This window comes from Sorex fumeus, unplaced genomic scaffold (assembly GCF_029834395.1).
Source record: "Sorex fumeus unplaced genomic scaffold, SorFum_2.1 ptg000169l, whole genome shotgun sequence".
In the NCBI taxonomy this organism is placed as follows: domain Eukaryota; kingdom Metazoa; phylum Chordata; class Mammalia; order Eulipotyphla; family Soricidae; genus Sorex; species Sorex fumeus.
The window spans coordinates 4,510,121-4,537,673 of NW_026606226.1; the positions used below are offsets into that span (position 1 = coordinate 4,510,121).

General features: G+C 56.0%; 1 protein-coding gene across 2 annotated transcripts in view; it reads right to left on the reverse strand.

The window, feature by feature from the left end:
* Positions 1–3,032: 3,032 nt before the first annotated feature.
* Positions 3,033–27,553, reverse strand: part of ZBTB16 (zinc finger and BTB domain containing 16) — a 183,407-nt gene continuing 158,886 nt past the window's right edge. For both annotated transcript variants that reach the window (XM_056107703.1, XM_056107704.1), the window contains exons 5-7: positions 15,156–15,326; positions 10,621–10,788; positions 3,033–8,252 (exon numbers count right to left, since the gene is read on the reverse strand). In XM_056107703.1, coding sequence (XP_055963678.1) covers positions 8,023–8,252; positions 10,621–10,788; positions 15,156–15,326 — 569 coding nt within the window. In that variant the 3' untranslated portion in view covers positions 3,033–8,022. The remainder of the gene's footprint in view (positions 8,253–10,620; positions 10,789–15,155; positions 15,327–27,553) is intronic.

The window sequence follows — 27,553 nt, forward strand, 5'->3', positions numbered from 1 at the left end:
CCGGAGATGCTCGGGACCTGCGTCTCCTTCCCGTGCTTGTTTACGACCCAGAGATGTCTGCGTGAGTTTGGGGCACAGGCCAGCCCTGCCCTGCTGGAACCCCAGACGGGAAGGGGTACGTCCAGAGAGTCCAGCCGGGAGGGCACTTGTGGCCAATCGAGGTTTGATTCCCCATCCTCCCTTATGGTCCCTAGAGCCCCGCCAGGAGTGATTCTTGAGTTTAGAGCCAGGAGTAACCCCTGAGCACAGCTGGGGGTGACCCCCAAACATAATAAAGCGGGGAGGTGAGTGATGGCTCCAGTGGTAGAGCACATACAAGCCAGTGGCCCTGAGTTTGACCCCCAGCCCCCTGGATCCACGAGCAGCCCCCAGCACTGCTGGGAGTGATCTCCGTTTGAAAAGTTGATGACTTCCTAAGGGACAGGGATATGCCTCAACCGGGCTTTGCATGCATAAACTCCAAGTGCGTCCCCACAACTACACAAAAGAATCATTTAACACACACACGCACACACACAGAAAGCAAGCAAGCAGGGCGTGACAGTTCAGCTCAGGGCCTCCCAAGGCCACCTCACTGACCAGTCCAGCGACCGGAAGTGGGTCCTAGGAGTCGGGATAATGAGTCGGGCGGCCTGACACGCCGCTGGTCTGTGTGCGAAGGTTGCAGCCCCCGGGAGCACGCAGGGGGCGGTGCTCAGCAGCTTCCGGAACCCACCTGTGGTCCAGGTAGGTATGTGCAGCACAGAGATGGGGGCCACGGAGAGACCCGGGCGTGATCCCCGCTCAGGGTGCGGGTCTGCTAAGCCTTGTGATTCGGTTCATGGAGGAGCCAGTAAGGGAGGGTGGGGGAGGGTAACAACCGCGCATGATGCGTTGTGTATTTGGAAAATCTGGGGGGCCCTCCAAAACCCAGCTCTCCCAGCCTCTCCGCAGCCTGGATGGGGCGGGGGGAGTGAGGGGCCCCTCCTGAGGGTGCAGTGGCAAGCCGGCTGGAAGAAGCCTTGGGTGGACACAGAGGCGCGCACACGCTGTGCACTCACGCATGTCTCTGTATGCACATTGCAGGTGTCTACACACACCCGTGCGTTGTGTGCACACATTCATTCTCCTCCCTCCAACCTGATGGTCTTGGGGACCCCATCTAGGAGGAATTGAATGTCTCAGGGCTGCCTGCCCTGTTCGGGGTCCCTGTGGCAGGCGCGGGCCTGGAGGAGGTAGCCCAGGTCAGGGGCTGGGGCTGGGGGCAGCTGGGCAGGGTGGAGCTGTGGGACCTGCCCCAGGAGGGCAGGGACGGGCAGGCCCCGAGTGTTCTCAGGCCGCCAGGCCAGGGCCCCTTTCTCTCCATGAGATCATATCTGGGTCAAAGAGCATGTAAAGCAGGCAGGCCCTGGCGGCCACACAAAGCCCATTCAGCCCGGCCCCTATTCACTCACCTCCTTTCCCCCAGCCCCGCGCAGCCCCGACCCCAGCCCCGCGCCTAAGCCCCAGCTTTGATGTCCGAGAACAGAAAACAGCGATTAAATGTTGTTTTAAAGAGGGAGTGCTCGCTGCCCTCCCATCTGTCAAGAGAAAGCTGAGGCCCGGGGGAGGGGCAGGCAGGCTGCAGGGAGGAGGCAGGTTGGAGGAGGGGGAACCAGCAGCGGGGGAGGGGGCTGGAGGATGGGAAATGAGGGGGACCAGCGGGGGGGGGGTGGGATTGGGTGGACGGGACGCGTGGCAGCTCCGAGGGCACCCCTGGAGAATGTTGTTGGTACAGAATTGTCTCCCGAGAAAAAAGGGAGAGAAAAATTAACGTGGCCCAGAGACAGGGGCGAAAGGAGGAGGGTAAGGGGGAGACAGAGGGAAGAGGGGAGGGGAGGGAGGGAGGGGAGGGGGAGGCGGTGAGGGAGAGGAGGGTAGGGGGGAGGGGAAGACAAAGCAAAGGGCCCCGTGTGGCTCCAGGTGGTCCCAGCTCAGCCTCAGGTCACAGCAGAACCCAGGAGCAGGGGGGTTGAGACCCTCTTCCCAGGGACCCCAAAATTGCTGCCCTAGAACCCTGGCGTGTCCCCCCCCCCCAGCCCAGCAGTAATCACTGCTCTGCTCTGAGTGCTACAGAGGGCAGGTGGGATGCCCTGGGGGGTGGGGGGCTGGTTTTAGGGTATAGCCCCTACCATACTCTGGCCCCATAAAAGCAGGAGCCATGGCCAGGAGCCTGGGAGGGCGGCGGAGGGAGGGGGCAAGTTCCCCCTGCAGGCTGATGGAAATTGCTGTATGTTGCCAGGGGGCCTGCCCGGACACCCCCAGTGCCCCCGCCCATCCTCAGGGACCCCCACATTGGGTGGCAGCTTCTTGCTGGAAACTTGTGAAACTTGTGAGCCGCAGGAAGAAATGGGGAAACTTCTAGAATGAGGAGCAGCTGGATCCCGGGCCGAGTCCTGGTAGATAACCCGCCTGAGGAGGGCATCGCTGCCAGTGCCCACATGTGCCAGCAGGAGCAAAGGGATCCGCCCCTGCGGGCTGGCTGGAACAGAGGACAGAGGACAGCTGCTGCCCACTCCCCCTCCCGCACCCCATTCCCTCTTCCCCCCCACATACCCCAGGCCTGGAACCGGAAGGAGCCCCTCAGGGTCAGTGGTGGAGAAACAGAGGATGCCCGCCAGCCCCCAACATGGATCAAGTGACAGTGGCAGAATGGGGTCTTTTTGGGTGGGGGGGTTTGGGTCACACCCCAAATGCTCAAGGATCAGTCCTGGTAGAGCTCAGGGTGCCCTATGGGTGCTGGAGATTGAACCTTTGTCAACCATGCACAAGGCGAGTGCTCTACCCGCTGTCTTATCTCTCTGGCCCCAGAAATGGAATCTTTTAACCCAAATGCATCCGGACAATGTGTTCAGCAGGGTCTGTAAGGAGCACTAGGCTGAAGATGTGGGATCCATACTTTTCTTGTCCCTCAGACCTCAACTAACCACCTAGCCCAACCCCCAAACATTGTTTCCTATTTTTTTGTTCTTTTTTTTTTTTATATATATAATTAAGGCGAAGGAACGCAAGAATCCAGAGACAACTGAATTAACTTTATTCTCTTCTAACTGCAGATTCAAGGTATACAACTGAACATTGCTATTTTTTCTTATGAGACTTATAAATAAAAATACAAAAAATGTTCACTACAAAAAAATCTACTGTTAGTAGGATGTAAAAAATATTCTCTTTGCTATAGAAGGCACAAACTTCACTTAGTGACACATGGAGAGAGAAAAAAACCTGCAGCAGTAAATTCATTTTTTCTTTTTTTTTTCCTTTTTTTTCTTTTTTTAAATCTTGTCAGAAACACTGAAATTACAAAGAAACGCATCAATCTACACGGAACGAAGGCAGATGCGGGAAGCTGCAACCAGGGCCCGACAGAGAAGTTCAGTCAATTCTGGAGAGACCAGGGCTGGGAGGGACCAAATGAGTACTGGGCTGGGTCAGCAGGTCGGGAGAGAGAGAGGGAGATAGACAGAGAGACAGATAGATAGATAGATAGGTGATAGATAGAGAGGATGGAAAAGATTTACAGGAGAGAGGAGAGGAAAGGAGATGCAGAGAGAAAGAGAGAGAGAGGGAGGGAGAGAGGAAGGGAGAGAGAGAGAGATTTGTACAAAAAAGTAACCAGTAAAATTGAAGAAACGAAATTGGGCAGCCCCCTGAAGTCAGGCTAAGAGGAGGCGCTGAGGTAGACATAAACTAGAACGTCAATCAATCAAAAACACTATTCTGTGATACAGAGCGACCGGACTGGCACTTGCGCTGTCACGACAGAAGACAAGCCACAGAAACACACATACAACGGAACAAAACGTTAAAAACCCAAACCAAAAAGGCTTAGTTTTGCTTGGTCCAGCAGGGCCGGGGGGGCCTCAGTGCTATAATTTACATACATATATATATATTTATCTTTATATATATGAGTCGATGTCATGGTGTACCACCACCATGGCTTCTTAACCTTACGAAGATCATGCATAACACTATGGGAACAATTCCTAGGACACCCCAGGAGGCCGGGACCCTGTCTGCAGGGGGTAGGAAGGGGGGAGCGCCCACGGCCCCAGATGGGTGGGGGCGGAGCCTACCAGGCCACGCCCCTCCCTGGCCACGCCCCGTTCGGGCCCCGCCCACCCAGCTGGTCACTTTGTCTCTGGCATCTGGAAGGGCCCCGGAGCGAGGAGCAGGGCTGTCCTCTCTCGCCTCCGCCTCCGTCCCATGCCCACTGGCCCTGCTTCCTCTCCTGTGGGGCGTGCAGAAAGCCGCCGCCACCACCAGCCCCACCTCCCCAGCCTTGCCCACCACTGTCCCCTCGGTCGGTCAGTAGATGGGCAGTGTGGCAGGCTCCAGCCCACCAGACCCGCAGCCTCCTCACGGGGACCGCACACGTGTGACACATTGCAAATTTGTGGCTTGCTTTTTTTTTTTTTTTTTTTACTTTTTCTTTTTTTTTCTTTTCTTTTTTTTTCTTTTGAAACATGGAAAAACGGTTCAGGCACAGATTCAACAAGCCGGCGTTGCATCCCTGGATTGTACTGAATCACTGGGTCCCCCAGCCTCCCACCCGCCCCACCCCGACCCCCTGCAGCCCGAATCTACCTTCCCCGTCTTCGCAGCCTCCTCCGAAGCAGCCCACAGCAGCAATGATATTTACTATTTTATATCTCTCTTGCTATGTATAATCTCTCTATATATTTGTCTATCCTATATACACATAGGATTTGAACGCCTGGAAGGAGCGAGGGGCGGGGCCGGGGAGGGGCACGTGAAGGGGGAGGGGTACATGTGGCCGCAAGCGTTGAGCGGTACACACGTTCAGCAGGAGCTGAGCACAGGAAAGGGAGTCCCCGACTCAGACCTGAGCCGGCTGAGGAGCTGCGGTGAAGGAAGGCAGGAGCAAGTGCGGTGTCAGCAGCTAAGGCAGCGGGGGCAAGTTAAGTGCAAAGACTCAGCTCTCGTTTGGGGACAGAGCCCCCCTCCACCCTCCTGTGGCCCCAGCCCCGCCCCTACCGGACACATGGGAAGCTTCCGGTCACTTCTGTCCCTCACCTGGGCCCTCCTCTTTAGTCCTGGGGGGAAGGCAGCCAGGAAAGAGGCCGGGGAGGGCTCCCCTGGGGTGCCTGGGGAGGGGGCCCACATCTCCCAGCTTCCCTCCCAACCCTCCCCAGCTTCCCCCAGGACCCCACTGGGCCCTGGGGTGTGGGGGACCGGCAGAGGTTGACCCCCTGCTACCCAATGCCGCCATCCCCTAGAATGCCCACACCGCGTGATTGGACACACAAGCACACATGAACAGCACGCAGGCACACACACACACACACACGCACACAAGTATGAAGGGAAGTATGATCACCAGTGGTAGTGCAGGGATAGGGGTTGTGGTTGGTTGGTTTTTTTTTTTGTCTTTTTTTTTCTCCTATTCACATCACAGAAGGAAAGAGCACAGTCCTGTCGAACTGACAAAGGAACCAACACATATTACAAAAATATTACAATTTGTAAATATTAGCTCAACCCTCTCAACTTTTTGTGAACCGGGAGGCGGGGGAGGGGGCGGGGCAGGGCGGGGCGGGGCGGGGGCCCTCTCTCCCTCCCTCACCTCTGTCCCGTGCCCACTGGCCCTGCTTCGGAATAGTTGGATTTTGGATTTGTGTTTCCTTCCCCACCAGAGCCGAGTGACGGCTCGCGCTGTTCAGAGGGTGGATTCTGGGATTGCGGGACCTCCCGAGGGCCGGCCAGGCCCTCTCTTCTTCCCAGATCGGGGAGGAAGCATTAGTGCACGATGGTTTCCTACAGGAACCCTTCCCGCGTTCACTCACAGAAACCCAACGACTGCTCTCGCCACGTAGTTCAAGTTTCACCGATATTTCTTTTTTCCTTTCCGAAACCCCTGTCGTTCAGAGAGCCGCAAAGCTGCCTCCCTCCGCACCCCACACTGTCCCCCTCAACTCAAGTCCCCGCATCACACAATTTTTAAGGCCTTCAGATGTGGTGTTGGTGTTGGGGGGGAATTGGGGCAGACTCGGGGGGAGGGAGCGGGCAGGAGGGCTGGGCTGGGTGGGGGTTTAGGCAACCCCATCATCCGACACTCCTATCCTTCATCCCCCCTCCCCCCCAACTGTTTTCCTCTACCACTTTCTAAAACCTAAAATACAAAGCCGCAGCCAGCCTCGGCAGCCAGGAAAGGGAAAGAAAATACGCAAGCAGCTCTCGTGACCAAGCAAGAAGGCCGTCCCGTCCCGAAGCCAACGTAAATACTGCGGACAGGCTTTCCAAACTCAGGGGGCACGGGGTGGCGGGGGGGGGGGGCGTGGAGAAGAGGGACGCAGAGTGGGAGGCCAGAAGGGAACCAAAGAACAACCAGACAAACATAAGAGGTAGCTTTTAGAAAAACAACGCCCCCTCCCTCCCCCCCCCCCCCGAAAAAAACACAACCGAGGCTGGTGCACCCCCACACCAGCCGGGAAGAGACCGATTTTGGCAACAGTAATACACGCAAAGTGGGGTGACATGTTGCAAGGGCCCGAGGCCGCCCCGGCCCCAGGGAGCCCCCCAAATTGCGGGTAAGTGCACTGGTAAAGACAGCAGGCCGCAGGCGGAGCCGAGAGGGGCTCCAGGCTCGGGCGCTGCCCCCCCAACCCTCCCCTTCTGCCCACCAGCCCCCTCACCCCCACGTCCTGAGTTCTCCGCTTTGCACTGCTCCTTCTAGCTGGAGGGCGGCCGGCCTCCAGGGTGGCTGAGAGTGGGTCAGCTGAAGTGGACTCAACCACCTCTTCACTTACGCCCCGAAACAGAAAAACTCCCTTCCCGCATCCCTCCAACCCCAACCAAAAAAGGAGATGCAGGGGTTAAGAAAGCTCATGAGGTCACAAAAAACTGAGGTAATTCAAGTACAATGTGCTAAGGGGGGGGGGGGGTGAGGGGGGGGGTGGGAGGACACAGAAAAAGAAGAAAACATAATACAAGGCCAAAACCCTCCTCCTCCTCTTCCTCCTCCTCCTCCTCCTCCTTCTTGGGAGTCAGGGACCTGCTAGCCAGAAGGGCCACACTCGCCCCTGATCCTGGACCTTGTCTGCACTGAACTCACTGCCCCACACCCGACTCCACCAACAGGGGTCTCCACTGCTGCAGGTGCAAAGACAGGACCCCTCTTTTCCTTCCTTGCTTATTCCTCTCCCAGGACCGAAGGCTGCAGGGCCCCAGTGACTGTGTGTGGGGGGGACAGGCCCTACCCCTCACTCTGCCTCTCCTTTCTGGAAGCCAAAGCAGCTCAGTAGCAATGCGCTTGTGATGGGAGAGAGGGTGTGGCCAGGCCGGGCAGCCCCCCATTCTCTGATGCCCTCGGGAAGGGGAGCTGGGGGGCCCAGCGGGCAGCTGGAGGAGGAAGAGGCTGCGAGGCCGGGGTGGCGGGGGGACGCTCGGGGAGGAAGGAGCTCCCCCTACCCCCCCACACACAGCCCAAGCTTCTCCCGGAAAACTAGAGTTGCTGTTCTGAGTCCGTGTCCCCCCTCCCCAGGCTGCCCCTCCCACTGCCTCCTGTCAATCCCATCTTTAGGGGGCGGGGTTTTGTGAGCAGGGGAGCAGCAGATTGTCGGGGGTCTAACCAGGCACCCCTCCCTCCCGGCCTCTTTTCTGGACACCGCAGGGTGGGGGGGGAGGCAGACAACACACCCTCTCTGAGCTGAACCCCGCTGTTCCCCCCTCAGCCTCACCCCGGGGAACACCAGGCCAGCCTCCAGCCCAGGATAGCAGGGGGCGGGGATGAAGGGCCCCCAGGAAGGGGTGCAGCGGCACGGGGTGGGGGGGGTCACCTGGAGCCTCAGAGAGAAGCCGAGAGGGACCCAGCGAACTCCTCTCTGGAAGCTTTATTTTTTTCCCTATTTTTTTTCCTTTTTTTTTTTTCTTTTTCTTTTTCCTTGGTTTGGCACAGTCCTCCCTGGACTGCCGCCCTCTCTCCCTCTCTCTCTCCCTCTCCCTCTCCCTCTCTCTCTCTCTCTGGCGCCGGGGCCAGCCTCACACATAGCACAGGTACAGGTAAGTCTTCTCTATCCTCCAGTCGGGCGGGATCTCCTCGGGCTTGTGCGCCTTCATGTGCTTCTGCATGGACGACAGGCTGGGGCAGTACTCGGTGCAGATGGTGCACTGGTAGGGGGAGGCGCCGTTGTGCGTGCGCAGGTGCTTGATCATGGCCGAGTAGTCCCGGGAACGCTGGTGGCAGAGTTTGCACTCGAACGGCTTCTCTCCTGCGGGGACACGGGACAGGGCCGTGTGGGTCCTGCAGGCTCAGTGTTTGCCCACAGAACCTTCCACGGCGATAGCACTGTGGGGGGAGGTCTCACTTTGCACACCTACCTTCCAGCCGTGCCCCCACCCCCCAACACACACACCTCGGTGCCGCAAAGCATTCCCCCAAGCCCCGCCAGGAGTGATCCCTGAGCACAGAGCAAGAGTCAGCCCTGAGCACTGCTGGGGGGGTGGGGTAAACCCCTTCCAAAAACTATAATGAAATAGAACAAAACCTTGACCAGTCAGGCCGCTGGTATTTGCCGAGGGTTCTGAGCGCCCCGGGCAAAAACTGGATTTCACGGAAAGGACCTAAAACCACCCCACGTGGCTGGTGGCCACGGCTGTGCTCAGGCCGGCGAGCCCTGGCCTTAGCCTGGATTCCCCCTGGGGACACGCCTTTCCCTCTCTGGGAGGAGACAGAGCTGGAGGGAAGGCTTCTCAGGGGGTGGGGGGACCCCCGAGTCACAGCTTCTGTCCCAGACCATAGTGGAGCTCCCCCAGGGTGGCAGCTAGTGGGGGAAAAGCCAAGGGACGTCACCCCTCATGGGCACTGCATGGGGATGTCTGTGTCTCTAAGGCTCTGGGTGCGGGTCCCAGACCCTCCCTTCCCTGGGGGGCCAGCGTCGGTCAGAGCAGGGCCGAAGAAGTGGCCGGGCCCGGCTGCCCCGGTCTCCTGTCTGTGGAGTCCCTTGGAGCTGAGCAGAGGGTGTGAGGGGACCTTGTTTCAATACAGTAATTAACTGGCCAGCCGCCTCACTATCAATACGTCTCCGTGCAGAGGCCCCGGCAAATAATGAAGTAATGAACAGCCAAAGTGATCTAACCATCGACCGGCTATTTACAATCGTCACTGCCAATGCATTTAATGATCCGCCGGCCAGGTCACAGCCCTGACAAGGGCCTCAGGAAGCCCCAGGGCTCCGGGACATCCTCCGGGTCACCCGAGCTGACAGCCACGAGCACCCTTAGCCTCGCCATGGGCCCACAAGTTGGAGACAAAAAAAGAGCTATTGCACCCCCCATGGGTGTTCCTCCCTTTCCACGAGAACACCTCTTCCCTTTCCACCTCAAGAGGACAGTGTTGGTGTCTTGGCCTTGTCCCCTCAGGAAGCCCCTTGTGTATCTAGCTCCCACCCTGCCCAGTCAGCAGAGTTTTGGGATCCCTTTTCTGTTTGTTACTTTTTTTTGGGGGGGGGTCACACCGGCGATGCTCAGGGGCTACTCCTGGCTCTTCACTCAGGAATTACTCCTGGCGGTGCTCAGGGGACCATATGGGATGCTGGGAATTGAACCTGGGTCGGCCACATGCAAGGTAAGCACCCTACCTGCTGTGCTATCACTCTAGCCCCTGGTCCACTGGCTTGCCCGGAGCCCATCCTCGGTGGCACCTGTCCTGGCCCCATGTGTCCACCCCATCATTCTGCTTTTAAGCAACCTAGATGACGCTGGTGAATTCTGAGCTGCAAAGAGAGGCTTGGGGAAGCTGGCTTCACACATGGGAGGCAGGCCAGCAGCTCTGGCTGTCCACGGCCCTCCAGGCTGGTGATCTAGGCCTTGGACCACATCACTGGTTCTGCAATCCTGAATCTAATTCAGGATTCCCAAATCCTCGGACCCCAGGGCCACAGTGACTCACATTCCCTTCACATGAACAAGCACAGGCAGCCTCGGGAATGGGAGGTGACTGTACCCACAGAGGAGCCACCGTCCAGGTACCTGCATGCTTGGTTTGGGGACTGAAGGCCACCTAGAACCTTTCAGCTTCCCTCACCCCCATAGGGACCTAACCCCATACTCCCAACTTCTTCCTCCCTCCCTCCAACAGGAAGTCACCCTCATCTTCATCGACTTAACTCTGATTCAAGATTCCCGAAGACCCTGTGCTCCCCATCTGGGGGGGTCCTGGCAGGGTCTGGGCTCAGGACAAGTCCACCTTGACCTTGCCAGTGGGTGGTCACTCTTGGGCCTCTGATTCTAATCCCTGTGTGTGTGTGTGTGTGTGTGTGTATGTGTATGTGTGTGTGTGGGGGGGGATACAGGCAGGGAGGGGAGGACGTGGGGCTATACTAAGCTTCCTGCTTCTTCATTCACTTCTAGCAGGTCTTAGGAAACCCTATGAAGTGTGTGTGTGTGTGTGGGGTGGGGGGGCTCCTACTGGGTGAGCCGCACGTGAACCCCTGTATTACCTGTATCTGAACCCCACTAATCCTTAGCAAACTCAAGGACCAGCCTCGCCTGGGAACTAGGCTACCCGACCCCCATGGTTCACCCCCCTACCCCCACCACTACTGTGTCCCTGCCGGTGCCCTCCCTCACCCACCCTACCTGTGTGCACCCGGTAGTGAGTCTCCAGCTGGTGCTTGAGGCTGAACTTCTTGCCGCAGCCGTTACACTCGTAGGGCTTCTCACCGGTGTGGATGCGCTTGTGACTCTTGAGGGTGCTCTCATCACGGAAACAGCTGCCACAGAACTCACACTCGTACGGGTGGTCGCCTGCGGGGCACAGGGGCTGGGTCAGTGGCATGGGGAGCACAGGGTTGGGGGGGCACATGCCTGCCTTCGTCACCCTCCGCCTCCCGCAAAGAACACAGATGAGGACCACACATGTGCGTGCCCAGAGTCCATCTCGTACTGTGGCCTGGGGGTCAGCCCCTGGCTCACCAATACTCAATGGCCACAAGCTGGTCCCCACCAGAGGGAAAGCAGACCTGGAGGACAGTGAGACCTTCTCTGCGCCACAAGCCACTCCTCCTTGATCCTAACCCAGTGATCCTTCCAACTTGGGGAGTGATGAGAATAATGTCCCCTGCCCCCAGGCCCCCAAATCCATTCTGCTCCTTCTCCCATTCCATAGTCCCTCATGGCTGTTCTCTCGGTATGATTTCACCTTCACTCCCTGATGCAACCCCCAGCTCCCATCCAGTGAGTCACCCTTCCTTCTCTGTCCCACCCTCCTCCCGCAAAAAAAGCAAGGGACACAGCTTGACTTCTCTCTGGCAGAAGTAGCGCCAGCTCGACTTTTAGGACCCCTCTGAGTGGACTCTGTGGAAGCCAGGACACGATCACCACAACATCCCCCCAGAAAAAATATTTGTGTGCTCAATTTACAGAGGAGGACAAGGGCTTGAGCGTCTTAAATATGTTTTCAAGCCAGAGAGGAGGCAGCTGGGGCCTCTGTTTCTGGTTCCAGAGTCTGGACACTTAGTGGTTTGCTCGGTGACAAGCTGCCCAGCTTGTGTCCTGGCTGTACCAGACGAGGGTGGCCGGACCTGAAGCTGCCCCAGGGCAGAGAGGGAGGCCTGGGGCAGCAGCAGAAACCCGGGAACTGGCGAGCATGTGAAGCCTCGGAGAGCTAGGGCAGATGAAGACAGGATGAAGGCCTGTCCTGGGGTGTTCTGCCTACCTTTTCTATACATGCCATGACGTCCCCAGGAAAAAGAGTGTGTGTGTGTGCATGTGTGTGTGTGTGTGTGCGCGCCACACCTGTCACACTGTACCCCAGGTGGAGTTTTGGGGCCTGAAAGGTGAGGACTCCAGCTCCTTATTTATTACGGGAGCGAAGGCACAGACAATAAAGATAGATTGATCACCCCCAGACTTTGTTCATGAATATTTAAATATCGCTGATTCGTCTTGTCACTGTAATTACAATTTCTCTGGGCTGCGTCTCCAACAACCACAGTTTATGGTAAAGAATGGCCCACTGTATTTCACCCGTCCCTCTGCAGATGTGCGGGGCTGCCAACCGTGTAATGTCCCCTGCATTTCATACATTTTCTTCAGCTGCTGAAGGTTTAAGTCATCCACAATGACCTACGTTTTTTCATTATCCCCATGTCAAACTGCGCTCGTGCCTGGGCATAAATTGTCCTTCTCGTTATAGACTCGCATGTCTGTGCCTTCACTTCCTCTTTAAAATGATATTTTACTCTCTCCCCTCTTGCTTGTGCGCTCTCTCTCTCTCTCTCTCTCTCTCTCTCTCTCTCTCTCTCTCTCTCCCCCCCCCCCCTCCTCGGGCCTGCCAAAGCCTCCCCCACTCTTGAAAAGCAAAGCTGGCCCCTGGGCCCACATAAATTCTCTTTGCTTCTGAGGCCTCGGGAGGGTTTTTAAGGCTCTGCGGGGAGCGGATGGTGGGGTCTGCTCCTGCCTGGCCCTCTCTGCGGTGGAAGAAGCCCTGAGGGCACCAAGAGCTGGGTGGGCGAGCAGGTGGGCGACTGCAGGCGCGGCGGGGGGAGGGCGCAAGGAGAGAGGGATGGAGAAGGCGTCCTGAGCCTCCTCAGCCCTCTGCAGCCATCGGCTCCCGTGAACTTCCAGCTCGGTCAGGCCGACAAGCAAAAATATGGGGGTGAGCAGCGTTTCCCCCAAGGCTGCCTGGCTCCCTCCACCACTGGCTTGGGGCAGACTGGGACCCGGGGCGGGGGGGGGGGACACATGCTGAGAGCCTGCTCCCAAGCTGCCAAGCCCCTTATGGGTGGGACCCCTGGGCCTGCCCCTCTCGGCTGTCGGCATCTGCTCGGCACAGCCCCGGCTCCCCCCCACCCCCTCCCACCCAAATCAGCAACGATTACGACTTTAATCAAGGATTCAGTATCCTCATTAAGATATAAATAAATAAATAAGCAAGGGCCACGTGAGACTTCAGCCAGAGCCGGTAATTAAAATGTACATCGGCAGCCGCCCGGCCTGGGGGGGTGGGGGAGAGCTTCTGTGTGTGCCTGTTCTTTCCCGAGGGGGCACCCCAAGAAGTGGTTTCTGTTTTTGTTTTGGTGTTTTTTTGGTGGTTTTTTTTTTAAAAGGCAGGTTCAGGCAGAGAGGTTGGTTTGATCCCATTTTTATGAATTTAGTTATGAAGTGGATTACATGTTAAATGAGTTTAAATGGGAGACCTCCAGAGTGAGCCCCGGGAAAGGAATTCTTTTGAAAAAAAAAAAAGAAAGAAAAACAGGAAAAAAAAATAAAAAAAAAAAAGAAAGCCAAGAAATGCATCGACACACACGCTTGCAGGCACACAGACGCGTGTGTCTGCGTGTTCATGGCCTGCACACGCGTGTGCACCTGCACACACACAGATCTGAGAGGCCGGCGAGCACCTGGTCCCTAATCCGAGCCCTGCCTGCGAGTTAATTGTGTCCGTGCGGCCATAACGTACACAAGACTGGCTGCAGAATGCAAAATCCAATTTGTGGTATGTTGATTAACTCTGTAGCCTCTTTAATGAGCCTGACGTTAAGTGCAGGACAAACGAGACTAATTAGAGCCCCCTCCGGCCTGCCCAGCGCCCCTGTGACCCCCCCCCCCCAGGGCTGTCCTTACCTGGGGGCGTCGCTGGCACGGGTTGGGCCCAGCATGGTCCTCCTTACCCCGGCCCCATCCGGGAGGGCTGCGTGGGCCCCTCCCTCCAGCACAGCTGAGAGTTTATTCTATGATGAGCCACGTGAATCAGAGATCCATCAATGCCAACAGCACGGCTGGACTAACCTACCAAACACAGCTGCCGACACTAAACACCCAGCCACGGCGGCAAATGGGCCAAGAACAACGGCATATTAATGAGGCATTGTGCGGGGGGTGTGCCCAGCCTGCATGGGGCTTGTGTGCACGGGGCCTCGTGATTGGGGGGGTTTGGTTCTCCTGGGGGGGGGAATGAATGGGCATCTGAGTGGGTGCAAAAGTCATACCCACACGATGCTTCCGAGAGAGATGAAGTGGGGTGTGCACCCCCCATCCAACGTGGGGGGGGTCTGCCCCTCCCCCACGATCCCAGCCACGACTGATCCAGGGCACCTGCCATTCGGATCATCTGAGCGGTCAGAAGGTCACCGGCGCATGGCGGGGGGGGGGGGGGTACTTGGTAGCGCTGGGGTCATTCTAATGACAGTGGGACCAGGTGACAGGGTCCAGCACCTGAAAGGTGATGAGACCGGCGGGGAGGGAGGGACTGAGGCTGCTCCACCCGTCTGGGCTACACTGCCGAGAAGTCCCCCTCAGAGCCCTCCCTTCTGCTGGCCCAGCAGGTCTGCAGCTGAGCCCAGCGCTGAGACTCGGGGACACTGGCGGGGACACTCAGCCCAGCAGCAAACGCCGCTTTCCGGCCTCTCAGTGGAGACACTCGCAGCCTCCCCACCCCCCTCATACGGACCTGGAGCAGCTGCCCCCTGGCCCTACCTACCCCACCCCGCCAAAGCCCGAGCACACAGACATGCAGACTCACAGGGGGAGCACGGACAGGCCATGAAGACCCTGTTTGGTGTCAGAGGCAGGAGAAAAGCTTCCATTCCCTTCTAGGGATCAGGGCTGCTCCGAAACCCACAGGCTCGGGGCAGGGACTGGCCAGTCCCTGGGCACCTGGCCCAATCCCGTTGGTTCATCTGGAACAGACTCAGGGCTTCACTGGCTCCCTCGTCTAAATGCCCCCCACTGGCTCCCTTCTATCAGTGCCAAGGAGAGGAATTTGCTTCTGCTACTGTGAGGCAAGCAGGGTCGCTTCTTCCACATCCCCTTAATGGCCCGGGGCTGGGTTCAGCCCCCGCAGGCGACCCCAAGAGGGGCAGCGGGCATGGCAGAGACCCCACCACACACACAGTGAGTTCTCCAAATGCACCTCGACGCCGCCTGCCACAGAATCCCTCGGGAGAACTCCTGACTCCAGACCCACCAACCCAAGTGTCTCTGGTGCGACCACCTGCATTTCACGCCCGCCTACTCCGTTCAGATGTTGCGAATCCAGGGCCCAAGGGTCCAAAAGGCGGGATCCACAGACCCAGACCACCATCACGTGCCCTGTGGGACACCCCCTGCCCCCAGCCCCGTGGGACCCAGACTCCCAGACACCCCTACCCCGACGCCCCGTCGTCACCTACCTGTGTGTGAGCGCAGGTGGCGTTTGAGGGCCGTGTGGCTCGGGAAGGTGCGGTTACACTCGCTGCAGATGTAGCTGCGCACGCCCGCGTGGACCTCCATGTGCTGCTGGAGCGCGCTCTGCGCCTGGAAGCGCTTCCCACACAGCAGACAGAAGACGGCCATGTCCGTGCCTGTGGGCGACAGGGCGCCAGAGCCTCAGAACAGCCCAGGCCCAGCCAGGAGCCGGCTCCACCAGAGACCACCTGATCTCCCGCCTGCCCCTCAGAACCCAAAGTGGGGAGAGACTCTGGTCATCAGGTCACTGCAGCGGACACAGGCCTGCAGTCACCTGAGTCACGTCCCAGGAGGGGAAAGGACACTGGCTGGTACATTTCAGGTATGGGGGGTGGGGGTGGGGGGACATCAGGGTGGTCCCTGGACAGCCAGGACCAGCTGGGGTTCAAATGTCCTTTAGAAACACAATTCCCCCCAAATGGAACCTCGCCTCTGCCCCAGATTAAAGGAAACAAGGCCTAGGGGCAGAAATGCATCCCAAATTCCTTACACTAATGGTTTTCGACTTTTTTTCTTTTTATGCCTGCAGAAAGCAGGAGAAAGGCTTCACAGGCCACAAAGAAACAGTACAAAATGTGATACTGAGAATGTGTATGTGCAGCACTTCTATCTGCAAGTCTATGTTTATTACAGCACTATTCACAATAGCCAGGATCTGGAAACAACTCAAATGCCCAAGAACAGATGACTGGTTAAAGAAACTATGGTATGTCTACACAACGGAGTACTATGCAGCTGTTAGGAAGAATAAAGTTATGCAATTCACTTATAAATGGATGGACATGGAGAGAATCATGCTGAGTGAAATGAGTCAGAAGGAGATGGATAGACACAGAATTATTGCACGCACCTGTGACATAGAAAAAAACATAATATGAGACTAATACCCACGGACAGTAGAAACAAGGACCAGGAGGATTGGTCCATGGTTGGAAGCCTGCCTCAAGTGTTGCAGGAGAGGGAAGTTGGGATAGAGAAGGGATCACTATGACAAAGCTAGTTGGAAATGATCACTTTGGATAAAAATGATGTGCTGAATATAGGAAAAGGAATAAACATAACCTTTCAATATCTGTATTGCAAACCATAATGCCCCAAAGCAGAGGCTGGAGAGACAGTACAGTGGACAGGGCCCTTGCCCTGCATGTGGCCAAACTGGGTTTAATCCCTGGCACCCTAGAGGGTCCTCTGAGTCTTACCAGGAGTGACCCCTGAGTATCAAGTCAGGAGTAGGTCCTGAGCACTGCCGGGTGTGGTCCAGAAAACAACAACACAACACATTTGGGGACTGGAGAGATAATGCATGGTTCAAGGCACTTGCCTTGTATGTGAGTGACCCCAGTTCAATCTCTGGCATTATATATGGTTCCCTGAATACGAAACCAGACCTCGATTGGTGGACAAAAATAAATACCCACATTTTAACTAATTTTTTTAAATTGAATCACAGTGATAAACACATTTTCAAAGCAGTTCATGATTGGATTACAGTCATATAATGTTCTAATACCCATCCCTTCACCAGTGTACTTTTCCCACCATCAATGGTCCCCATTGCCCTCCCGTCCCCCTCACCCCCTACCTGCCACTCCCCCACATATTTTAAAGGGCCCAGGAGAAAGTGGAGTGATGAGGGTGTGCACCCTGCACCACCCGACCTGGGTCCTCTCCCTGCCCCCAGCACCACGTGTGTCCCTTCGCTTCACTGCAGTGGCCTGGGTTATCCTCAGAAGCACCGTGTCACTGCGCCTTTGTCTGACCTGTAGGTGGGGCCTCCTAAGTGCTCAGGAGGCCCCAAAATAAACCAAACAAAAACCTCTTTAAGGACCCCTATAACACTCATCAGGATCAATAGATACTCCAGTGGGGAGGGCATTTATCTTACATGTGACTGATCCAGATTCAATCCCTAGCATCCCGTATAGTATCCCCAAGCACTGCCAGGAATAACTCCTGAGTTCACAGCCTGGAGTAGCCCCTGAGCATTGCCAGGTGTTACCCCAGAAACAAAAAATAATAAAATAACATACATCAAGTATGATTTAGAATTTTTTTTTTTTGGCTTTTTGGGTCATACCAGTGACAGTCAGGGGTTACTCCTGGCTCTGCACTCAGGAATCACTCCTGGTAGGGCTCTTCTTTTCAGGCTGCCACCTGACTGGGTATCTCCGTTCAGGCTGCTATGATTGGATATCTTCACCGTGCCTTACCCCAGGATCCCACAGAGACAGGCATCTGTTGGGCAGGTTATGAACCCCCATTCAGTACTGCTCTGAAGCAGGGCCTCCTGGCACAGCCACCCAAGAAAGAGTCTCAAATCCCATCTGCCACCTAACTGCCGAGACTCAGTCTCTCTGGAACCCCCGAAGCAGCCCCCATGCCCTGCCCAGCAACTAGAGAGACGCCATCAGCCTAATGTCCACAGTACTCACAGGCTCCTGGGCAGCTGTGCCCGGGGTCAGTGGTCGCCTGCTCAGAGGGTCCCTGGGTGACAGTCCCTGCGGGTGAGGCCCAGAGGGGCTCTGTGGGCAGGTCCCACCCTGGCCCTTAAGCAGGCTAAACCAACCTGGAAATTTGGCCACCCGTGGTCCTCCAGGGACTTCTAGAGCTGCTCTACTGTCCACCCAAGGCCTCAGGATGGCTGAACCCTGATCCCAAGAGTAGTCTGAGCATCACAGGTGCAGGCTTAGAGCTAGAGATGGGGGGGGGCTGAGCCCAGGCTGAGAAGTAGGGTCCCAGACAGTGTGGGGGACACCCACATTGATGACCAGGCAGAGGCTCAGGCAAGGCGGCTCTAGGAAGCCATGAAGATTCTGGAGTGTTTGTTTGGGGGAGTCTGTCTGAGCAATGGAGCCTCAGGGTCACCCCGGCAATACCGACCTAATGAATGGGTCAGTGCTCTGGTCAGGTCTGAAGGGCTGTTTGGGCTAAGTGGGGTTGGGGGCCACCGGGGCCACCCCACAGAGCTTGGGGTGCTGGGAACTCAACTCAGGGCTTCACACAGCAGGGAGGACACCCCAGCCTTCCGAGCTACCTCACAGCCAATCCTCACTGCCAATCCAGTCAGACTTTGAGAGAGGGAGAGTGTGAGGGCCCGAGCGGAGGAAGGGGGAGGGGCTCAGGAGCTGAACTGAACAACTGTCAGAGATGTGGCCAGGGCAGGGACCAGCGTCAGATGCCATTCTATAAGCAACAGGGTGCCATGAAAGCATGGAGGGGTCAGCAGGGCACCATTTATAGGACCCCAAGGTGCTAGGGGCAGAGCTACTGACTCTGGGGCTGCCACTGGTGGAGATAAGGGGTCCAGGTAGTGAGGCAGAAGGAAGACAGACGGGCTGGAGCAATAGCACAGCAGGTAGGGTGTTTTCCTTGCACACAGCTGATGCAGGTTCGATTCCCAGCATCCCATATGCCCCCTTGAGCACTGCCAGGAGTAATTCCTGAGTGCCTGAGCCAGGAGTAATCTCTGTGCATTGCTTGGGTGTGACCCAAACAGAAAAAGAAAAAAAAAAAAGAAGGAATGCAGAGACAGGCGTCAGGAAGGGACAGGGTTGGGAATAGAAAGCCGGGCACTGAGGTCCTGATGGCACCCCTGCACCTGAACAATGGCATCAAAGTTGTATCAGTGCCCTCTGGAAAGGCTTCAATGTCCCTTTTTGTGGTCCCTACCCCCGACCCCTCCAGTTCTGGTGCCTCCCCACAAGGCCAGCACTGATGGAAAGTCAGAAACCCAACATCCTCCACCTCCCACCCCAAACCATTCTGTCTGGAGAGTCATGGCAGAGAGGATAGAAAACATTTTTTTTTTAAAGAAATGGGAAGGATGCGGGTGGGAGAAGAAGTGGGGAGACCCGAGAGACGCTATTGGCGCGTGCAAGTGAGAAATCCAGAGACGAGCTGTGAGTTATTAAACAATTTGCCGTCGCTTCTGCCTAGCTGATCGGCCGCGTGTATGATGAGTCAGGGCAGATTCTATTACACTGGGAGATTAAGCAAATAAATGCTAGCTTTTGGAAACACATTAAAATGTGGGGCTATGGAAATAAAATTATCTAGAAAATTGTATTAGCAATTCATTAGCTGCAGCTCCATGTGTGGTGCCCGCCCGCCCCCCTCCCCTCGTTAAAGCACGCTCCCTTCAGTGTGGAAGCCCCCCACCCCCCATAAACTCACAGCTTCTCCCTCTGCTGTGGAGAAGAAACTCATGAGATGCCAGTGGGGAGAAGAAAACAACCCCGCCCCCAAAGGTTGCAGCAGACCCTCAGAAACCATATGGACCCCCAAACCACAAAGCAGATTGTAGAGGGTCCAGGGTAGTCCTTTCTTTACTTGCCTTGTGACTTTGGGCAAATCACTGAACCTATCCCAACCTGGGTGTTCCACCAGAGCACCATCGCTGGCGGATGCTGGAAGCATCCTGAGAGAGACCCGTGGAAGTGGCAGCAGAGCCAGCACTAAAGGTCACTTGGTCTGAGTGAGGACATCATGCCTCTTCCTCTGGACAGAGGCAAGTCCTCACCGAGTGCCCAGAAGCTCAGCCTTCATGGCCCCTTGACGCTGGGCACCCTTGCGCAGTGACACTCTGGGGTCAGACCTTCTTAGCAGGCATCTCCGCCGCCAGGACTCGGGGCCACAGATACCTCCTGTCCCAGAGTTGCTGTCTCCCGGCCCCAGAAAACCTTTACCACGTTGATTTGGACCTTCCGTACTGCTCGCTTGAAGCTAAAGGCCTCCCCAGCAGGCCTTCTTATTGTGGCCCCTGCAGCCCCCCACACAGAGCACGGGGCCCGCAGGGGTTTAGGATACTGCAGGGAGCACATGTAACTCATAAGGGACTGCTGAGTGGGGCCGGGGAGGGGAAAGCCTGGACAAGGGGCAGCTGAGAGCTGGAGAGGGCTCAGACCTGCTAGGTTAGTGCAGCCAGCTCCCAGCAAGACCCCATTGCACCGCTTGGTGGACATCGTCCTGTCTGTCCAGTGGGCAATTCTGTTCCCCTGTGTGAGCTCCGTTACTCAGAAGTAAAACTCCAGGATTAGTTTGACCCCATTGTGCCAGGAAACAACCAGAAGACCCTTGTTCCGGCGCAGGGGTTCACTCCTTCCCAACCTGGTGACCCCAGGCCAGGTGGCTGCTAAACCGGGTCTAAGTTTCTCACCCAGCAAAGAGCACGACCAGCTCCTATGTCTCTCCCAGCACTGCCGACTTCATGGGGATGTTCGGAGCAGCTGACAAAGGCTTCAGAGTCAGCTCATCCTACAACTCTGGTTTCCTATCAACCTGTCTATCTCAACACGAATCAGATCCACAAATGATCTCTGGCACCAGAAAATACATTTCCAGGTCAGAGAACAGCATTTCTTTTGGCGGGGGGGGGGGGGGGGGGTGGAGAGAGAAAGAGAGAGAGACAGAGAGAGAGAAAGAGAGAGAGACAGAAAGAAACAGAGAGAGAGACAGAGACGGAGAGAGAGAAACAGAGAGAGAGAGACAGAGACAGATAGAAAGAGACAGAGACAGAGATAGGCAGAGAGAAACAGAGACAGAGAGAGACTGAGAAAGAGAGACACAGAGAGAGAGAGTGTGTGCAAAGGGGCTAGAATACAACATGTCCCTCTACCAAAAGAAGAGTTTGCCTTGAGCTTTTCTCAGAACAGTGGAGACCATCCTCAGGCTAGATGGCAAAGGTGCTTGCCTAAAAGGAATGTGACCTAGAAGAGGAGTGTGTCAGGAAGCTGGAAGGAAGAGCTGCCTTTAATGCATCAAAGAACAGAACCACCAGTGCTGGAGGCAACGTGGGGAGGAAAGAAACCTCACACATGCTTCATGGGAATGTCTTTTGGTTCGGCCTCTCTGGAACACAGTAAGGAGAGTTCTCCAATGAATGGAGTCTCCATCTGACTTAGCAATTCTACTTCGTGGCATTTACCCAGGAGCCCCCCAAACGATATTTCAAAGAGTTTCTTATGTTTACTGCGTGGCACTATTCGCTGGAGCCAAGATCTGGAAACAACCCATGCGCCTGAGCACAGATGACGGGTCAAGAAACGGTGGTCTACAGACACAATGGAACACGACTCGCTGGGAGATGAAATTCTGCCATGTGCCACCACCTGGATGGAACCGGAGAACATCAGGCTGGGTGGAGTCAGAGGGAGAACCAGCGAAGAGCAATCTTTCCCACCCGAGGAATATGAAGAAACAGTACGGGAATTAAAAAGGCCAAGCTAAGAGCCCCTGAGAGCTGCGTGTGGCAACGGGCGGAGTGCGTGGTGAGTGGGAGGGGACCTTGGGACACTCGTGGAGGGTCGCTGACACTCTGGGCATAGCAATGGTGTTAGATTATAAGCCTGAAGCTCTTGTTTCTAACAGTATTATAAATCACAGCGCCTAAATAAACATCTAAGGGGGGGGGGGGAAGACCTGGCTCTCAGCAATGAGGGCAGGGTTCATTTTCAGGGTCCCATTTGCAACAGCTCTATTTCTGGAGAAGGTGACCCCCACCTTCTCCCAAGACACACCCCGCTCCCCTCTAAGGGCAAGACAGGCTGGCTGCAGGGCATGTCCAACTCAGACACCCAATAGAAAACAAGTTTAATTTTAGCGCCCCAAAAGGGGAGCGAGCTCGGGCCAGGCTGGCACAGAAGGCAGGAGGGTGACATAGGTCCAGGGTATTCATTTCACCCAAGTGATGACTGGGCCGGAAATTCTGAGACACGAGCCCTCATGTTTACACCTGTGCCATTTCCATACCAATTAGCTCTTTAATAGAAAGGCAGGACAGGATCGGAGGGGTACACAGCTGGAGAAGAAGCTCAGGTGTGACACCTTCTGGGAGCAAGGCTCTCATTATCTCCAGCTACCAGCGCTTTCTTAATCAAAAGAGCAGAAGGAGCTAAAAATACGCCAGCTTTTTTTGGGTAAGCTGGTGGCGACCGCTACGTGCGTGTGTGCGTGTGTGTGTGTTCAAGTGTGTATACGCCTACAGACCACAGCTCTACCCAACCTCACCCACCCTTACCCAAAGACCTACTTCCTCTGGCACTCCAGAAGCTTCTTCTCCCAACTGGAAGAAAACATCCAATTTCAAGAGGGATGTGAAAAATCTCAATGTACACTAGAAGTGTCTCCCAACCGCCCAATCCTTCGAGATATTTTCCCTACTGCCTTGGAACCCCGAGATGGCTTTCTGCCCCCTAAGATACCATGTCTCGCTGTGGTGAGATGCCATCTCTAAGGCAGGACGGATGACCACAGACCCAGGGCTTTGCAGAGCTGGCAGCCGGCAACGTCCTCATTCCCAGTCAGTGTCCCCAGGGCTGGGAGAGCTGCATCAGTCACCAGGCAGGGACATGGGCAAAACCACAACCAAGGGTTGAGTCCACAACGCCAAGACTAGAGCAGACTTAGAGGTACTGGGCGTGGGGGCAGGGACAAGGAGCAGACATCGAGGAGACCCACATTCAGCCCACGACACTGGGAGGGTCCCTCTCTTTGGACCTCCCGTGCCATCATCTAGGTTCCTTTTCAAGGCACATTCTGGAGAAAAGACCAAGAGCTGGTTCTCCAGTTCTTCCCTCAGCCCTTAGTAAAGGACCACCTGGGAGGCATTTGGGAACTCTCAGAGGGCCTAGTCTGCCCAGCCCAAGGTGCCGTCCCCCTGACTTGGGGGGAAGGAAGGGGCAAGCCCCACCGTGTCCCTTTACGCTTCCCCGCCCCTCATCTGCAAGTCTGTGCGTGGGTGTTTGTCTCCCACGCCCAGTGCACCCTCTAGTGGTGCACCCTGAAATCTCGTCTTCCCAGTGCCAGCTGGGAGCTGGGACCCTCTGAGCCTGGTCACTTCCAGTCTGGTCAACGGCTCCCGTCCCTCCCTGTTCCTTGCTCCTGGGCTGGGACGCTCCGGAAGGCACCGATGCAGCGGAAGAAGCTTCCGTTTTCATACAGGCAAAGGAGAACGTTATGATCTCCTGTCATTTGTCTAGGGAGCAGCGATTTCTCAATGAATCACCAGAAAAGGGAAGGAGCTGGAACAGCTGATTCAAATGTGTTGTGAAACTAAGCGATGGCTGGGTAAGTGATTACCTTTCTCCAAGCACATACAGGTGCGAGGGTGATTGCCGATCTCAGCGCACAGACAGGTGCGAGTGTGCCCCCCACCCTTCTTCCCCCGGCTCCCCCCTCCCTCAGTCTCTGGGGGTGGGGCGATGCGGGCCCCATCATCGGCATCTTCAGGCGGCAAGTCAGGCTCCCAGCAAACAAACAATGTATTTGCTTAGCGGTGAGCTGCAGACACCAGCGCATTTCATTACGCGGCACCTCCAGCTACAGTAAACAAATTTGTCAGCTCACTAGCTCATTAAGGTGCACCCTGGACAAGGGGGGATTTATTGAGACCTACACAATAAAAGTAACATGAATGGATTTACTAATTTTGTCAATCACGCCAACCAATGAGCCAAAGAAGCCAAGGGATGTGTCGGGGCAGGGGCAGGGAAAAGGGGGAACGGAGCCGGCAAAGAAAGGAAGGGAGACGCCCACGGGAGGTTGGTTAGACGAGGGCATGCCAGAGAGCCGAGGATGATGATGGCGATGCGGCCAGAGGCACGGGGCAGCGGACTGAGTGGGCAAAGCACATGCCGCACCCACAGGAGCCCGGGGTTTCATCCCCGATGCCACACACTTTTCCCTGAGTACTGCCAGGACTGACTCCAGAGCACTGACCCAGGTGTATCTCCACCCCCTCTGCGTCTGGAAGGCGACAAGAAGATGCGACCAGCTTCGCTGCCTCCCCACTGAATCACCTGTATGCTGGGCCACACTACTCGGGACACATGGCTCCCGGGCAGTGCCCGCTCGTGGGAGTGTGCCCCATCTTTACCCTGTCCCGTGCTCCAGAGGGCTCCCAGGAACGCAACTCACCGAGAGGAGCTGCAGCTGCTTCCGCCTCGCCTCTGCACCACTGGGGCCCTGTGATCCTTGCTGGCACCTCCCGCCCACCTGCATCCTCCTCCCAGCACACACCCAGGACCTGGCGAAGACTGTGCAGACAGAACCAATCCTCCGCCACAATGGGGAGGGGGGAAGGGAGCATGTGTGTGTCTGTGTGTGTGTGTGTGTGTGTGTGTGTGTGTGAGTGTGAGTGCACGCACGCGTGTGTAGCCGGGCGAGGGGGAGCAGAGCAAGTAAATCCGGAGAGGTATGCAACCCTCTGCTCTGTGACTTTCAAAATGACAGCAGGACTGGGGCAAAGGTCACGGGGTCCGAGGCCTTAAGCACCTCGGCCAGCTGTGGCGGTGCGGCCTGAGCCCCCGGGATGCCTGCCGTATAAATCAGCGGTAAGCAGCCCCCGCTGGGGGCGAGCACAATGGGCCCGGCACGGGGGTAGGATCAGGACAATGGGGCCTGGCCAGTGCGCAGGCCTGGAACAAATGTGCCCTGGCACCACGGGGGCCCCCATTTGTGAAACTAATTGGCCCACGATGGAAAAATTGGACCAACTGCAACAGCTTGGCGAAGAGGGGGCGGCCCACCTCTCCCCAGACTGCACGGAGTCCGGCCCCTCAGAGCCAGGGCCAGGCCACAGGGGACCAACGTGGGGCGGTCTCAAGTGCTGCCCGTTTGCGGGGGAGGACCCTGGCACCTTTGAGAAGGGAGCGTTTGGGGAGAAGAAGGAAGTGGGGTCGGGAAGGGTCCCCAAGATGTGGGGCAGCCCCTACCCTCGCAACTTCTTTCTACCCTGGCAAAGGCCACACACCCCTGGGCTCCCCTCAAGGCCCCAGGGCCACCCTAGCTTTCCCCTGCACATTCAGGGGCTCCTCCCCTCCCTGCTCCCACATCTGAACCCTGGCCAGCGGCTGTTGGGTGCATGATACAGCATCTGTGACCGGCCCCAGGGGCTTCTGGGAAAAGAACCCCAGAGGCATGTGGAGGGGCGTCACCCTGCCCTAGTCCCAGTCCGATCCCCCTCCGGTGGCCTCCCCACTCCCATCTGAGCTAACGGAATGGAAAGGAAGGTTCTGGCATCCTTGGCTACCAGGCCAAGTCCTGGCCCCGTGACTAACTTCTCTGCAGTTGTGGGTTGGTGAGTTTCCTGGAAAATAAAAGGAGTCAGAGCGACAATGCGCGTGGTAAGCCCACATTTGATTCCTGGGCACCTCACGTGGTTCTCTCAAGCCCTGCCGGGAATGACCCCTGGGTGCAAGAAGCACGGGTAAGCCCTGAGCACCACCAGGTGTGCCCCGCCCCCCCAAACCTGGAAAGAAATCAAGGGGGAAGTACCTGATCCAGAAAAGCATGTCCCTCCGCCCTCCCGGAGCCCCCAGGTGCCATCCTCTGGGAGGGCAGAGGCAGCAGAGAAGCCTTTCATCCCGCAGAAACTGTTGGGTGTGTTTCCTGCCATCTCACTCACTGAAGAGCATCTCTTGGGGGCCCCGGTCCTGTTCCCCCTCCAGGGGTACCATCACAGCAGGACCGGGGTTGGGCTGAACAGCAGCTGAACATTTGCTAGTGACAGTCTGGGCCACCACTTCGTGTCTTTCTCTGTGAGACACAAGTGAAGCTCCTGGTTGAATGTCTCCAGGGACCACCCAAAGCAGACTGACCCCCCAGATGCCCACCAGGTGCCCCGGGCTGCCTGTACTGGCTGCATGGCAGTGGGGCTCAGGGAAGGGACAAACGCTTCTCACATGCCCCCAGCCCCCAGGGAGACAGAAATGACAAGCGTGTGGGCCCATGCAGAGGGAGAGCGACAAGCCAGCCCCCTTGGGCCCCGAGAGGTTTCCCTGGGCACAGGGCCCCGTGCACAGACGTTTAAAGCAGGCAGAAGGGCGTAGGGTCTCACCCAGAAGAGAGACCCCAACTGCTTCCTGTTCACTCTCATTCCCAACTCCTCCATCTCTCACATTCTTCAGACAAGACCTCTCTACAGTCTGATTCTCCTGACGCCGCCAAAGGCATCCCTGCTTGCTGGGGTGGGACGGAGACTCAGAAGTGGGGCCATCTGGGGAAAAGTAACCCTCACCACTTTTTAAAAATTTTAATTTTATTCTTATTTTATAGGGCTGGAACAATAGCACAGCGGGTAGGGCGTTTGCCTTGCATGCAGCCAATCTGAGTTTGATTCCTCCGTCCCTCTCGGAGAGCCTGGCAAGTTACCAAGAGTATCTAGCCTGCACTGCAAAGCCTGGCAAGCTCCTCATGACATATGTTATATGCCAAAAATAGGAACAAGTCTCACAATTTGTTGTGAGACATTACTGGTGCCCGCTCAAGCAAATCGATGAACAACGGGACGACAGTGCTACAGTGCTACAGTGCTGATGTTATAAATTAGTTCACAATATTTGATTACATTTAATATTCGAACACCAATCCCACCACCATATTTGGATGTTTCCAAGTCGAACCCCCACCCCTGCCCCAAAGCAGAACCGGAATAATTTATTTTGTATTGTTTGTTATGAATAAACCACCAAAAATGCTCCAAATAACTTTCCTTAGAGGAAAGTGTGTGAAGATTGTTGTATTTCACCCAGGGGCAATTATGCCCTTCTATAAGAGATTATTAATAGTTGTTAAAGGTTGAGTCTTGTGTGCTTATACACACACACACACATATAAAGCAGTGTCCTCCCATTGTTCATCGATTTGCTCAAGTGGGCCCAGTAACATCTCCATTGTGAGACTTGTTGTTACTGTGTTTTGGCATATTGAATACGTCATGGGAGCTTGCCAGGCTTTGCTGTGTGGGCGAGATACTCTCGGTAGCTTGCTGGGCTCTCTGAGAGGGGTAGAGGAATCGAACTCGGTTTGGCAGGGTTGGCCACGTGCAAGGCAAACGCCGTACTGCTGTGCTATCGCTCCAGCCATGAAATGAAAATATACTTCCATCTAAGATTGGTTGCCTTCTACTTTAAACTCCATCAAATGTGGTGCGCTACTCTTGGAGTATGAGTGGTATGAGGTACAAGAGGTCCAGGGATAGCTTTATAGGTTTATTCGTTTAACCCCCACCACTTGGGGCCGGAGAGACAGTACAAGGATTCAGCTGCTTGCTTTGAGTGCAGCCAACTGCAGCTCGATCCTGAGCATCTCATGTGGTCCTCCTGAGCCCGGCCATGAGTTAGCCCTGAACACTGCAGGTGTGCTCCCATCTCTGCCAAAAAAAAAAAAAAAAAACAGAAGCAAAACAACAAAAAGCCAAAACAAGAACTAATCACCCACCCCTAGTCTGGGGCCATATTGAAAATGTCCTGTAATCCCCAAAGTATTCTAGGCCTAAAGGAGGGAGGAAGGAGCAGAGAAGAAACAGACCTAGAGAGAGAACGGGTGAGGACCGCGGAAGCAGGGG